General features: G+C 33.6%; 1 protein-coding gene across 1 annotated transcript; it reads left to right on the top strand.

Annotated features, from left to right (window-relative positions):
• The first annotated feature begins 7469 nt into the window (after positions 1–7469).
• On the top strand, positions 7470–14659 carry SLITRK6 (SLIT and NTRK like family member 6). Its single transcript, XM_046028187.1, has 2 exons — positions 7470–7961; positions 10791–14659. The coding sequence occupies exon 2, from the start codon at positions 10815–10817 to the stop codon at positions 13335–13337; it is 2523 nt and encodes an 840-aa protein (XP_045884143.1). The 5' UTR covers positions 7470–7961; positions 10791–10814; the 3' UTR covers positions 13338–14659.
• The last annotated feature ends 1743 nt before the right edge of the window (positions 14660–16402 follow it).

Genomic DNA, 16402 nt, shown 5'->3' with positions numbered 1-16402 from the left:
TTTGTTTTTTGTCTTTGGTTTAATTGAAGAACATTTATAAGTCTTTTCAAGAACATGATAGATGATAACAATGGATATTGTCATTTATTCTTATAAATAATATAGCCTGTAATACTTTGCTTCTAATCATGCTCAAATTTGGTTATTTTTTTTTTCTTAAGCTTTGCTTCCAATCATGCTCAAATTTGGTTATTTTTTCTTAAAATATACTTATAATGCACTGTAATAATTATTACAGACCAGCAATGGAACAACTACCCACACCAGCTACATGTTTAAAGTAAAAATTTAAAAGAGCATGCGCTACCACTGTTAAAGTTGTTAAGAATTTTTTAAAAAAAATATCCACTAGAGGGAGCTAAAAGAGTGAGAAAGCTCTAAACCAAGGGAGGTGTTAGGAATGATTCTCTTAGTTCTTAATAATATTATACAAATATTCAAGATTACTTTTAGGTCAAAAATTCTTATTTTCAGTTTCTTCTCTTACCTATATCAAGAATTATTAAACAGTGATTTCTACTAGTATCAAAGATATGTAATATTCTGTGGAAGGCATGTATTTCCATGTATAGGAAGGAAAAGCAGGTAAGTGCTATCTTGAATTGCTTCCTTTCTTAAAATAGGCTAAGCTATGTTTTTAAAATTGTTTTACTGCTAAGTAATTGTTTAAAGCTGTGAGGTTTCTAAAAATCAGTGTTTTCTACATTTTAGTAGGTTGGTTTTGCAAATAAAAATGAGGAAATACTTTTTTATAAATGCCTCTCTGATCATAATTAGTCAAAGAAAAGAATACAAATATTTCAAGGAGTATTTGTTTTACTATAGTCATGTGACTTCAAACTTACTACTGTTTGAGGGGAAGAGAATTGAAAGCCTTTAGTTCAAGTAAGTGTTTTATGAGGATTGAATTTTTATATTGCCCAGGAAAATCTGGTATGATACATCAAAAATTAACTTGACATACCTTTCTGTCAACTCCCTTTCTCTTCCCTTTCCACAAAAAAACAACAAAGGATATCTGTCCATTTAAACAAGTATAGCTTATTATAGTAATTTGATTATTAGGTGTTAGGTTTTATTAGAACTTTATTACTGTTGACATTTTATTAGTATTTATTAGTTATTATATATAACAATGGTCTATGTTCTTTTACAATATTGGGAAACATGAAAATTATAGATAACACTGCCTTATTTTCTTAAACACACAATATACATAGTAATATATGGGATATGCAAATCATTGAAATATGTCACAAGAAAGCCTCAATTATTTCAAAGGAGAGACTGTAGATTAATATAGGTAGGATGTATACAGTAAAATCATCAAAAGGACAATTATATTAAAAATAGGCATTTATATTCATGTAGATATATAGGTATGGTGTAAATGCATTTTTTTTTTTATACATTGAGTGTAGATTCTTAAGGAATATCTCAGCGTCTGAATTATTTGCAGTTCAAAAGCTTATTTTCTATGTTACATTCTACTTTTTTAAATGTTATATATCAAAATGTAACAATGCTTATTTTGTTTTGGAGTTTCCAGCTAGATTCCTGCTAATAAAAAGTCAACATTATTCAGTGAAATCTGCCACTAATCATTTATTTACCTTCTTGTTTAATATTGATACTTTAGTGATGACTAATAGTTCAATAACTATCTTTTTATATTAACTCCATTGTTATCAAGTAAAAATAATGCAAAATAAAATAATTACATAATTACTGAGTCACTTGTTGAACTATGCACTTATATTTCTCAACAAACATGAGTTACATTCTTAATTTCTTTCTTTACAGAGTATAGATCCAATTGTAACTAAAAAATTTATTTCTTTCCAAATGACTGTAACATTTGGTATTTAAATTTCTGTGTCAATTAATCAGTCCTAGATTGGTAAAGATACTATTTTTATTCCATAATATAGAAATCATCTCCATATAGATGATTTTAAAGCATACTTAAATAAATATACATATATGCATGATATTCATGGTCATGATATGCACAGCTTAATGTTATTGTAATAATAACGTTGAACTAAATGAAACTGACATGTTTTGGACAAATGGGTGAATATCACTATCATGAGATTAAAACAATTTGAATAAGTTTGCATCCCTCATGACACAGGGACAGATAATAGGGAGAGGCTGTGATGTCTAAATTGTGGTTGGCAATAGAAAGACAATCAGAAATTTTAAACCTTCTGTAGGGGAACCACCAAGCTGATCATCTATCATGTTTATTTGATTCAGTGGTATTTATCTAGAATTATTGTTAATCATCTGTTAACCAAGTAGTCTAGTCACACAGATTATGTTATAATAACTGCCAAACAACAATAATTGGAAAGATGCAGGGGATCGATTTTTAAAATTTTTTTAATCTTGATCTCTAGCATTAAGTTTTTGTTATATGGGCAACAATTTTAAAATTAATATGTATACATTCCTAGAAACAAGTAAGTATCCTAAGATTAGAAGATAGTGAGAACATACAAAGAAAGGATTCAACTTGAATAACTACTTATTTGAGGGCTTCCTATATGCAACTCACTCTATAGTATTAGAGAAAAAAATAAGAAGTAGATAATAACCTCCCCTCAGGGAGTCTTTACAACCAAAATAACTCACAGTTTACCATTATTACATTGGACCTTGTTTTCTTGCATACTGTTCATTATTTGTTGTAAAGCATTCACCAACATTTTTAGTTGTTTTTTTTTAATAATTTTTAAAAGTCTTCTTAGTTATCCATTTGAAGTAGGTAATTTTATGAAATCACAAATACACTTCATATGAAGACAGAGAGCTTATAATCCAAGTTTCCAGGAGAAAGTTTTTGTTTTGCTTTGTTTAGGTTGTGCCAGGTTAAATAATGGTATAAGAGAGTTCCTTTGTGTCAACAGATTTCAAATTAAAACAGAAAGTATAATTGTAAAACCTCTCTTAGAATAAGACAATTCCATTATTAATTTTATAACTTTGCTGTCAGATCAAATTGAGCATGAAAGAAACTTAAGATTTAAATAACAAACTAAACTCTTTATTAAAGATTCAATGCAAAGAGCAAGTTTCCTAAAAACTGATTTATGTGTGATTTATAAAACATTGTATCTATCATGTAAACTCCACATAGACTCTTTATTGTGAAGTTTGGTACTTAAATTTGTGTCAACTAATCAATCTTAGGTTGGTAAAATTTTACTTTCATTCCACTATGTGGAGATTCTCCACACAGATGATCTTAAAACATAATACTCATGTTACTTAAATAATGCATTGAACTAAATAAAACTTACATATCTCAAAAACTGGTTAAATATCACAATTATAGGATTATAAAACTTAAAATAATTTTGCATCTCTCAGTGAAGTCATTATTCATGATGAATATATGCAAATATCCTTCTCATGTACAAAGATGTTATTGCTAAAAGGTGAGAAAATTTTCTATTCTTCTTTATATAAAAGCCATGTTCCTTTTGTTAAATTGCATGTTATTGTCAGAAGATAAAGTATTCATAATCATTATGCTCTGACTCTAACAGAACCAAAAAATAGTAATGGTGGTAAAGTGTTTCAGGCTTCTCTTCTAGTGAAACATGAAAGAGAACCCTATGTTCAAAATTTGAGAAGCGAATTCAAAGGTTACTGTATAGCGTAGCATCATGAAAGATAAAAGACATCATTCTTTGATTGTCATCTTCTATGAATAGAATTTATGTAAATAAGTCCAAATATATATATTTTAAGTAGAATTTACCCCATTATTATCTTTAAAAATTTTGTAAAATTTTATAAGAACTCTTACTTTTGTATACAATGAACAGGATAGGAATATAAAATAAGGAATATTTAAATTAGATCTAATCTCTGGGATTGTTAGTGGATTTAACTTTTCTTGTTTCATTTGAATATCCTTTAGAGTCTTATAATGAAACATACTCATTTTCAAAAGTATATACAATTTTAAAGAAAAAATTTTGGCTTGAAATTAGAAAAAAGAAACATGTCCTTCTTAATATTTGTAAAATTAGTGCACAATTCTTCTACATTTCTGTAAATTTGATTTTTTGCAAATATCTGTAATATTGAATTTCAATAGTATTTTCATGAATTTTAATGTAATTCCCTGCCAGTACAGAGCCCACAGGAATGTTATTTCCCAATAATTTGCTTTGAGTATTTTTTTAAATAATTATACACATACTTTCAAAGTGACACTAATTTAGGATTATTACGTGTCTAAATATTTCTTAAAAGAATGAAATAATCAATAAGTATGTAAAATCCATCTACAGTATTATAATTCATAATGGGTCACTAAGGGTTATAGTTTCAACCTTCAGAATATGTAAATATGCCTCAGTCTATACCACAGATGGTACAAAGACCTCTCTTCGAGGCTTCCAGAGTCTGGTGTTAAAAACAATCAGACATATGTTTTCATTTTATGGACTTAAATGTGGCACTGGAAAAGGTGGGCAAGTGCTCTGACGTAGAACTTGTCTTATACAGCATGAATCAATCTCTTTCATTGCTATTATTTTTTCTTTCCTCTTTCTAGTGCTTGATGTTGGCCCTGTCATTCTATTTACCCCACATGCGTTATCAGTCCAACAAATTTCATAGAACATTCTTCCATCTGGTCTTTGTCACCACTAGATATGTAAAATGATTCCTCACCCTTGATCCACCCCCAACCCCCCCCACCCCCCGCCACACACACACACACATCAGCAGAGCAGAAAAGGCATTCTCCTCAGTCCTGGTATCATAACCGTGCACTCTGTGTGCTGTTGCTCTAAAATGACTAACAGAGGTAGTTTTATGTCTTCTGACTCCTTGGTTTTCTTCATTGTAATTAAAATACTTTCATATTTGCTGTTGAAGATGCACATTCCAAAAGCTGTAGAAGTCACAATAAGACATAAGGTAGAGTATGTGATTAAAAATAATTGCTGACTTTTTAACACTTTCCAATATGGAATTATTGGGGGTAAATTATGTGGAAAGATTAATAAAATTTAGTATTTATTATGGTCTCTTAATGAATTTATTATCAGAATTTGGGGAAAGCTACACTGGGAAAGTATTTTTCCATGTAACAATTGGAAATTAAAAAATATTCTTAAATGTCGTTTGACAATCAATAACATATTCCGCCACAAGCATTTTGGAAAGAATAACAGAATTATTGACTTAGTGAAATAACTTAGGAATTACAGTTAACAAAATACAGAGAACAGTAGTTTTAGCCATAATCATTTTAAGTGTACTGTTACATATTTTACTACTGAGTTTAAGATAACGCTGAGTAGGGGCACCTGGGTGGCTCAGTGGATTAAGCCACTGCCTTCGGCTCGGGTCATGATCTCAGGGTCCTGGGATCGAGCCCCACGTCGGGCTCTCTGCTCCGCGGGGAGCCTGCTTCCTCCTCTCTCTCTGCCTGCCTCTCTGCCTAGTTGTGATTTCTCTCTGTTAAATAAATAAAATATTAAAAAAAAAAAAAAGATAACGCTGAGTAATTCCTTATCAATACCACTCCTTCGAACCAGTTAAAAGTTACGGAATGCTTCTCAAACAATTCTTTACTTAACCATTCTTAGAGTTTCCACCCAAAACCTAGAGAAAAAGTAAAGAATAATAATTATAAAAAAACCTTCCTTTCCATTGAATTAACCAGTAATTTATGCATGAGGACAACATGTCATCTATAGGCAAGGGATTCGACATAAATAACTTGAGATATGTTCTAGGTGCATACTATGGAGAAAATAGACACATACTCAAATTGGAGGAAATGAAAGAAACGTGTGTCCATCTATAGGGAACTCAGTTCTATTTGTCCATATGTCTGTTTGAACCACTCTTCCTCCACAGACTTCCAGAACATTTCTCCTGAGGTTTTACTTCCAAAACCAAAAGGAACACATTTGGAGAATTTTGTGTACAGTGCTGGAAGGGAAATTATTCTACTTCCTTGTTTTCCCATTGATTCTAAGTCAATTTTGTCACCCACCTAAATCATTAGATTGATTTAAGGTAATGCAACCTGGCTGTCAGCTGGCAGCAAATTGTGCCTGAGATTAACTCCTTACCTTGATTTTCTCTTATTTCCTCTAATCTCTCATTCCTTACCCTTTCTAATCCCCCAATCTGTATCATTATCTCTATTTCCTCTTAAAACATGGTGTCATTAAAATAAATGAGGAACTTAATGAGTGAAAGAATATAATATAAAGGAATGTGAAAATATTAAAAACTGCTTCAAAATCCATCTTTTAAAGCAACTATTCCATGCTAAGGATATGAAAACTTTATGAATTTGAGTGCACAGTTGCACATAATCGTTAAATAATAAGCCAATCTGATATTGTCCCATTTTGATGATTTTACCTTTTTTTTCCCCTGAAATAATACCTAATATTACACAGGTAGACTTTAGAGCCTATAGCCAAGGGTATTTCTAAGCACAGACTATTTCAAAATGAATAAATTATAGTATATTCATTTTGGATGTGAAAAAGTTCAAGTACTTAGAATGCAAAGAGGAATGATTTTTAAAACACAGGCATTTGGGGAAAGAAAGAAGGAATCTGACAGTTGAAAGTTTTATTAGTGGTGATTCAGAAACCTCTGAGAGTTGAAGGGACAAGTAGCTTTTAAAATAGAAATATTTTAGGGGAAAAAAATGCTCTCTCCAGCCAGTGCCATAAAAATCAGGATATTGTAATTTCTACATACTCATTTAACTTGGTTCATTTCACCAGAAGAGACATCACTTCAGAGTTTGAGAGTGTTAAGCAGTGTTCAATTAATGACAACCATCTGTAATAAAGATTCTTGAATATATTTTAAAGTAATCATATTGCCATTCCAAATAAATATTATCTTCCCTGCAAAAGAACCTCATTTCTGGTCTCATTACTGAACATTCGCTGTAGGGAAAGAAATAATGAAGTGTATGACTTGGAGTCTCTGACGTGAGGCTTTAAAAGACATTTAAATCGTGCGTACAAAAAGGCAAATGTGGCAGGAAAGTAGTTCACGTTAACATTTCAAAAACCTAGTGCACCACTGCGACCACAAATACCGGTAAAACACAAAGCAAAACAAAACCTGAAGCAAGGACTCTACAGGCGGCGTGCTGACAGTTTTGCTGCACGCATGTGTGCAAACGGAACAGTCCCGTGCCGATGGAGCACTTAACATAATGCATTATTTAGCTTGCTCTCCAACACAAAAAATTATACACTTAAAACGGTGCATAATTATTTCCAACAAAATTTACTTGCACTCTCTTTGGTATCAAAAGGGAGTGGAAAGGCCATTTGCAGAAAGAGGAGGAGTTGAGCCGTCCCAAGGTGGAGCTGTCTCTGGTGTTAAATGACACTGGCTGAGTAAAGCGCTCAGGGCTTAAAGGCTGAGTCAAAAGCCAAGAAGTCTCTTTATTGACGCCTACCTCCCAGCCCTTGGCAATCTGACTAATAACAAACTGAGCTAACAAGAAAGACTAGAAAGGGAGGAAAGGGAGCACTGCCGCAGCTTGGATCTACAAACCAAGAAAGCAAGAGTGATCAATCCCAGCTCTGTGAAACATCTTGTTTATTTACTGCATTCTGCAGCTTGCAAATGGTTAACTATATGCAAAAAAAGTCAGCATAGCTGTGAAGTATGCCGTGAATTTTAATTGGGGAGAAAAGGCAACTGCTTCAGGATGATCTAGGATGCACTCGGTCTGAGATATTTTCAATGAACTGCTCAGCGTTTAGTCTTTGAGTAGAGCTTTTTAACTTTATGAAGCAATGGGACCTGCCAAAAAGTGATATTTGAGAAGAAAGTACGTGGCGGCTCGTGTTTTCTTTTTTAATAAAGAAACTGAATTTACTTTGACCATCTCTTCCAGCTGTGCATTGCAGATAACGTCAGGAAGAGTTTCTGCTTTACAGGTAAGATGAATGTTACCAGGCTTTTCTAAGACCTATCTTTGCATTGTCTTAAATTGATTGAATTTGTATGTTTGCCCTTAAAAAAAATAACTTAGCATTAAAAGCTATCCAGTTTCATTCTTACTCATTGGCACCACTAATGCTGTAGCAGATGCCTGTTTTCTCGCAGCAGCAGACAGTCCAACAGCTGGCTCGCCAGAGGAACAAATAAAATAAGATGCCACTATTTCTTGCATAGCATCCAGTTCGTTCTTGGAAGCTATATATGTGTGCTTTCTGAAGGAAAGATCACTTCCAAACACCATTGTTGAACTTAAAATATAAGCAGAACGTTAAAAGATTCTTGGTATTTTGTATGCTATTTTTATTATTTCCTGGCTGGGAAATATATATTTTCTGCAAATATGTAAACAGAGATTTTTGACCTCTTTCACATAGGATCAGATGTTATCCATACGGAGCCCATCTTCAAATTTGTGTGCATTTCTGAAAAGATATGAAACTGTTCCCTAGGACATTTTGAAGAACATAAAATGAATATAAGATTAAAACAGTAACTAGAGATTGTCATCTGGAAGTTATTTACTATGTTCTCAAGATGCTGTGTCTGGTGAAATGAATCATATTCTTTCTTGGTAATCTATGAAGAAGTACTTTAGTGTTTGTGGAAGCTAATCCACAAGTTGAGGGCTCCAACTACAAGCTGTTGGGTTCTAAACATAGACACAGAGCTGTTTAAAAATCAATTTCCCTGTGGAAAAATTTAGTCTGCTAACTTTTCCTTTATATGGAAAGGCACTATACTGTTTTATTTCTTTAGTTGCCTTTTACCATTCAGAAAGTTCATGCTATACATGTTTTCAATAAAACAAAGTATTTTCATGGGATTAGTTTTTTCCAGAATTATTGATTGGTTTTGGGATGTTCTATCTGTTCTGTTGCATCTATCTGATTGTGAACTTTAGGTAGATTCAAAGTTACTGTTCACATTCCATTAAAAAATAAATGAAAGCAAATACCACTTGGAAAGGTTGAAGAGTTTTGAGATATGGTGTTTATTTATCTTTCAATTTAATTTCTATAAATTTAAGGTACACTAAAGAAAAGAAATGGAATTAAATACATTGGAGTTATATGTATTTATCTTGTCAATGCTGTCATCTCAGAGTTAGAATTTTTCTAAAGAATTGCTATTTCAGATACATTTCTTAAATTTTTAAGGAGTTGGAATATGCGATGTTGTTATCCTGAACTGTCATTTTTTTTGTTTGTTTGTTTACCAAATTAGAGGTACCCTCAAATGTTTGAGTATAGTGCAGTTTGTTTTAGAGTTTACTGTGGCTTTAAGCCTTATAATAAAGGAGGTCCATTGCTTAATTATATGATGACATTCTATGCCCTAAAGCCAGTTTCAAGACCTCGTTAGAAAGTCATTTGCTTGAAGTTTATGTGAGGCATTGTTTATTCTTTTATAATAGCTAGAAATGTGTTTTAAAGCTGTTTTTCTTCTTTAGGTATGTATTAACCTTATTCATAAAAGGATTTAAAAGCAGCAGGAAATATCCTACTTTTAGAAATTCAGGAGAAAGTGTGACAAGTGAAATTTTTTTTTTTTTAAAGATTTTATTTATTAATTTTGACAGAGAGAGATCACAAGTAGGCAGAGAGGCAGGCAGAGAGAGTGAGAGAGAAGCAGGCTCCCTTCAGTGCAGAGAGCCTGACGTGGGACTCGATCCCAGGACCCTGAGATCATGACCTGAGCCGAAGGCAGCGGCTTAAACCACTGAGCCACCCAGGCGCCCCGACAAGTGAAATTTTAACAGGCACTCTTAACCATATATATATATAATACTATCAAACTTATACAAACTGCCCTGGACAGCACAGTTAAAATGAAATTCTTTTTATAGTGATCTCCTTTCTTACATGGTCAGAGACTTATTTTACTCATGGTTTTAAAATAGATAATAAAATTAATAAGTATAGAGCCAAAATCAAAGCAGGTTAAAACACAGGTGCAACTATTAGATAGTATATTGTGACATCCAGCTCAAAAATATAAATAAATAAAGGAAATGCATGATGTATGCATATGTTCATACATAGATACATACATTTTTTTCTAACTTTTTCTAACATTTTTGCATTCCCTACTTTTTTCTCTGCTTCTGGTTAATATCACATATTTGTTTTATACTGTAATCCTTCAACCTTAGCGTCATCAACTTTGTGGTTAAAAAAGAAAAAAAAGGAATCAGGGTCTTTGCAAACATACACCTCTGCATCATATCAAGGTATCAATAGTCCAGTTAAGCAGCAACTCTCTCACCTATTAAAATGCAGTTTATTTGGAAAATGTGAACACCATTGATGATACAATATTTTAGATTCTCCTTGACCTAAATTTTACATTTTTTTTAAAGATTTTATTTATTTATTTGACACAAGTAGAGAGAGAGGCAGGCAGAGAGAGAGAGAGAGAGAGGGAAGCAGGCTCCCCGCTGAGCAGAGAGCCCGATGCGGGACTCAATCCCAGGACCCTGAGATCATGACCTGAGCGGAAGGCAGCGGCTTAACCCACTGAGCCACCCAGGTGCCCTAAATTTTACATTTTTATCACAGTACAAGTTAAAAGTGAGCTAAAACATGCCTGTCAAGTATTAGAAAAAAAAAGAGAAAATGCAAATGTAGTAAGATTTTCATATGTTCCAAGTAATTAATATTTTTTTGTTGTTTTTAGAGGAAACCCTACTATTTTGTAATCACCAGGTTCATCTCTTCCCTACTTCTGCCCGCTAAAGTACATTGCTGTTGCCTTTTGTTTTACAGAATCAGATTTCATCACATGACAACATGAAGCTGTGGATTCATCTCTTATATTCATCTCTCCTCGCCTGTATATCTTCACAGTCCCAATCGCCGATGTCCTCAGCCAGAGGTTCTTGTGACTCTCTTTGCAATTGTGAGGAAAAAGACGGTACAATGCTAATAAACTGTGAAGAAAAAGGTATCAAGGAATTATCCCAAATAAGTGTGCCACCATCACGATCTTTCCACCTAAGTTTATTAAATAATGGCTTGACAATGCTTCACGCAAATGACTTTTCTGGGCTTACCAACGCTATCTCAATACACCTTGGATTTAACAATATTGCAGATATTGAGACTGGTGCATTTAATGGTCTTGGCCTTCTTAAGCAACTTCATATCAATCACAATTCCTTAGAAATTCTTAAAGAGGATACCTTCCATGGATTGGAAAACCTGGAATTCCTACAAGCAGATAACAATTTCATTACAGTGATTGAACCAAGTGCCTTTAGCAAGCTCCACAGACTTAAAGTGTTAATTTTAAATGACAACGCTATTGAGAGTCTTCCTCCAAACATATTTCGGTTCGTTCCTTTAACCCATCTAGATCTTCGTGGAAATCAGTTGCAAACATTGCCTTATGTTGGTTTTTTAGAACACATTGGCCGGATATTGGATCTCCAGTTGGAGGACAATAAGTGGGCCTGTAACTGTGACTTATTAGAGCTAAAAATTTGGTTGGAAAACATGCCTCCGCAATCTGTAATTGGTGATGTTGTGTGCAACAGCCCTCCATTTTTCAAAGGAAGTATACTAAGCAGACTGAAAAAGGAATCAATTTGCCCCACTCCACCAGTGTATGAAGAACACGAGGATCCATCAGGATCATTACATCTGGCAGTAACGTCTTCAATAAGTGATAGCCGCATGTCAACCAAGACCACATCTCTTTTGAAACCAGCCACCAAAGCACCAGTTTTGATACCCTATATTACAAAGCCATTCACTCAACTTCCAGGACCCTACTGTCCTATTCCCTGCAACTGCAAAGTACTATCCCCATCAGGACTTCTAATACACTGTCAAGAGCGCAATATTGAAAGCTTATCAGATCTAAAGCCTCCTCCACAAAACCCTAGAAAGCTTGTTCTAGCAGGGAATATTATCCATACATTAGTGAAGTCTGATCTCGTGGAATACTTCACTTTGGAAATGCTTCACCTGGGAAACAATCGTATTGAGGTTCTTGAGGAAGGATCCTTTATGAATCTAACAAGATTGCAAAAGCTCTATCTAAATGGTAATCATCTGACCAAATTAAGTAGAGGCATGTTCCTTGGTCTCCACAATCTTGAGTATTTGTATCTTGAATACAATGCAGTTAAGGAACTATTGCCAGGAACCTTTAACCCAATGCCTAAACTTAAAGTCCTCTATTTAAATAATAACCTCCTACAAGTTTTACCACCACATATTTTTTCAGGGGTTTCCCTAACGAGGATAAACCTTAAAGCAAACCAGTTTACCCATCTCCCTGTAAGTAATATCTTGGATGACCTTGATTTATTGACTCAGATCGACCTTGAGGACAATCCCTGGGATTGCTCCTGTGACCTGGTTGGATTGCAACAGTGGCTACAAAAACTGAGTAAGAACACAATAACAGATGACATCCTCTGCACTTCTCCAGAGCACCTGGACAAAAAGGAATTGAAAGCACTAACTAGTGAACTCCTTTGCCCAGGTTTAGTCAATAACCCATCCCTGCCAACTCAAACTAGTTACATAATTGTCAGTACTCCTACAACCACAACTACAGCCGATACTATTTTAAGATCACTTACTGATGCTGTACCACTGTCTGTTCTAATATTAGGGCTGCTGATCGTGTTCATAACCATTGTGTTCTGCGCTGCAGGGATAGTGGTTCTTGTTCTCCACCGCAGGAGAAGATACAAAAAGAAACAAGCAGATGAACAGATGAGAGACAACAGTCCAGTCCATCTTCAATACAGTATGTATGGCCATAAAACAACTCACCACACTGCTGAAAGACCCACAGCATCTCTCTATGAGCAGCACATGGTGAGTCCCATGGTTCATGTCTATAGAAGTCCATCCTTTGGCCCAAGGCATTTGGAAGAAGAAGAGGAAAGGAATGAAAAAGACGGAAGTGAGGCGAAACATCTTCAAAGAAGGCTGTTAGAACGGGAAAATCATTCACCACTCACAGGGTCAAATGTGAAATACAAAACCACAGACCAGTCAACTGAATTTTTATCCTTTCAGGATGCCAGTTCATTATATAGGAATATTTTAGAGAAAGAAAGAGAACTTCAGCAGCTGGGAATCACAGAATACCTAAGGAAGAACATTGCTCAACTGCAGCCTGATATGGAAGTACATTATCCTGGAGCCCATGAAGAGTTAAAGTTAATGGAGACCTTAATGTACTCAAGGCCAAGGAAGGTATTAGTGGAACAGACTAAAAATGAGTATTTTGAGCTTAAAGCTAATTTACATGCTGAACCTGACTACTTAGAAGTCTTGGAGCAGCAAACATAGAAGGAGAGATCGAGGGCTTTTGCAGAAGTGCTGTGATTCTGTCTTAAGTCCAATCCTTGTAAATAAGTGCCTTACATGTGTGTGTCATCAATCAGAACTAAAGCACAGCAGTAATCCTATGGGGAAAAAAAAGAAGAAAAAGAAACTCAGGGATCATTGGGAGAAGCCATTGCATTTTCTTCAGGCAATTTTGTCTGCCCCTAATAAAATAAATCCTTGTATGTAAATCATCCAAGGATTATAGTAATATTTCTCCATATACTTAAAAGTGTTTCAGAAAAGTCCTGTTGCACATCTAAAAGGGTTGAGTATTTAAGCAACCCTTATTTTCTTGAATTACTTTACCAGTTGATGAAATAAAATTGGGTTTTGTCACTTAAAAAGTTATACCTGTATATGTAGTTATAATATGTAAGGAATATATTGTTTATATAATCAGTATATACCACAAAAAATGTATATTGTCAGATACACCTAATTTTCTTGCAATAATGGCAAAAGGAACTGGAACTTTAAAATTATAGCTAGTAATAGTAAAGAAAAAAAATAGAACGTGGAATTATATAGGTTATGAGTGACCCAAAACTGAATATTTGAGGGTTAGAAAAATGTCACTGCTATGCTTTCTGAATTTAAAAATAAGAGTCATTAATAGTTCAGGTGATGAATAAGCAAAGTTTTTTGGTTTTTCTACACATTTTTGTGTGGACAATCTTATTATCAATGCTGCTGTGAACTAAGATATGTCATTTGTGCTCAAACTTTGATTCTTGTTCTTGGGATATTTTTAAAATGCTACTGATATTCAACTGTAAATATGATTAGTGCATAAATTAAGTTTGGTTTCTTTCATAGCATTAATCCTTTGTAAATTTGAATGACCATGATAGAAATATGTTTCTTGTGGCAAGTAATAATTCACAGGTACAAAACAAATAGGAAAAATCATGTTTTTAAAAATTTTATTAATGTAAACTGGTAGTTGTCATAAATTAGTAGCAAAAGGCACGTCTAAGGGTAAGTGGTTTAAGTTGCCTCAAGAGTGGGACAATGTAGCTTTATTTTACAAGAAAGTATAGCTAGATTTCTATGAACTATTTATTCTGTACAGTTTTGTATATTTTTGGTTCACAAAGGTAATTATTCTTGGGTGCCTTTCAAGAAAATTAAAAATACTGCTCACTACAATAAAAATAAAATGAAAACTCTCTTTTTAAATGAATTTTCTTCAGTTAGTCTGATCTATAATTCAATCAAGTCAGGATTAATACACACACATGCATGCATTTGTGCACATGCACGGGAAGGAGATTTCTGTTTGTTACACACACAGAAACATCTTGTTCACCATCTGCGAAAAGGTCATTCAGTGTCTGGGTATGATTGACACAGAATTGAACCTAAATCTGACCAGTAGGTCTCCCTTTCTAGCAAATCCTTTTCCCACTCAATACAAATGAAAGGGATTTATTTTTCTTCTTTCTGATTATACAATCAATGATACAGCAGATTTTCACAAGGCAAAATGGAATTAATCAAAGTGATCTAGCTCTATTTCTGAACACCATGCAGATCCATGCACAGGGTTGGGAAGAAACATATTTCAGATTAGAAAGGACTTTCCTTAATTTACTTAATACTATTCTACTGATTCCTGAATATTCTATTAAATGTTTTGGTTTTCAACACTCAAGTGTCTGGAATACTAGCAAATCATATATTATTTCCTTGATTTTGAATAAGAAGCCTTTCTGTTGATAAAAACAGTAGGGGTCTATGCTGCCTGGTATGAAGACTAATTATGTGTCGTTTATGAAGTCATATCCCTAGGTTTTCTTTTAAATCATTGCATATATTAATAGAAAACAATTAATAATTATGTATTAAAAGGTCAAAAATCTAAATTTCTCCATTAATACCCAAAGTTGGAAAGAACAAAGATGAGAATTCTTTTTAAAGTTACATTTACTAAGGGAAAATCTGGGTGCACATGGGTTGCTATATATATTTATCCACTAAAAAATTTCAACATAGTCATGAGTAATAAATATTTCAAAACATGATTTTAAAAGTTACATTCTAAAAAGAAGAACAAAGCGGGAGCAGGTTTCATGTTATTACACTTCTCCTATTCACTGGGAAGTATCTGCCAGTATTTTCTGATTCCAATCAAGTACACAGAGGAATCAGAAAGACTTAAGAAATTCCCATGCCTGGAGGACCCTTGGAATGGGTCCATGAATTCAGACAGAGACATGTCCTCAGGAATGTTCTTCTCTTCTGGGTGGAGAATTTTTTTTTTAATCTTTATTCATGGTTAATCGCCTAAAGTAATAGTATTCATTCTTCAACTTATCTCAAAATGAGAGAGAGTCACTTATGAAGTCATGTAAATATGTCCTTCAAATTAAATATAACTGCAAAACTAAAATCCTATGGGAGTCCTAATACAATTTATAATGATGTAGAAATCATTATGGTTTCCAAAGGGTAACAAATGTTAAAGGCTTAAATGTTTCATTCATGATGGGATCTTTCTTATGAGATTTGCTTCCCTATTAAAAGTAGTTGAGAGTTGAAAAAGCTAGTGATGGTCTTTAATTCTTAATGGGTCTTGCGACCTGTGATAATCACTCAGAACTTTGAGGATTTTATTGCATTTCCTATTTCTTCTCTCTCTCACTAACAACAAATTTTTATTATATTCTCTGTTAGATTCTTTACTTAAGTGGCCAATGCGGTTTCTTTCTTCAACTAATTGTTAGACTCAGAGTCCCAAGTCTGAATTCAGTATCCCCAGCCTTATTCTGGTGTACCTAGTCATTCTAACAAATAAACAAACAAATCTGTAATTATCAATCAAGTTTTTTCTTGATTTATATTTTGCTCATTACATATCAGTGCGAGTTCTGATTCATGTCTGAATCCTAAATTTTTATAGTATAGCAATATTCATGTATAACCATACCAGATCAAGTCTTATTTATTTGCTTATTTATTTACTTATTAATTTACAGATCTATTTATTTGAGAGAGAGAGTGAGAGAGTGAGCGCATAAGTAGGA

This window comes from Meles meles, chromosome 14 (genome assembly GCF_922984935.1).
Source record: "Meles meles chromosome 14, mMelMel3.1 paternal haplotype, whole genome shotgun sequence".
NCBI lineage: Eukaryota > Metazoa > Chordata > Mammalia > Carnivora > Mustelidae > Meles > Meles meles.
The sequence above is the reverse complement of the archived record's forward strand: the minus strand, read 5'-3'. Positions and strand labels throughout refer to the sequence as shown.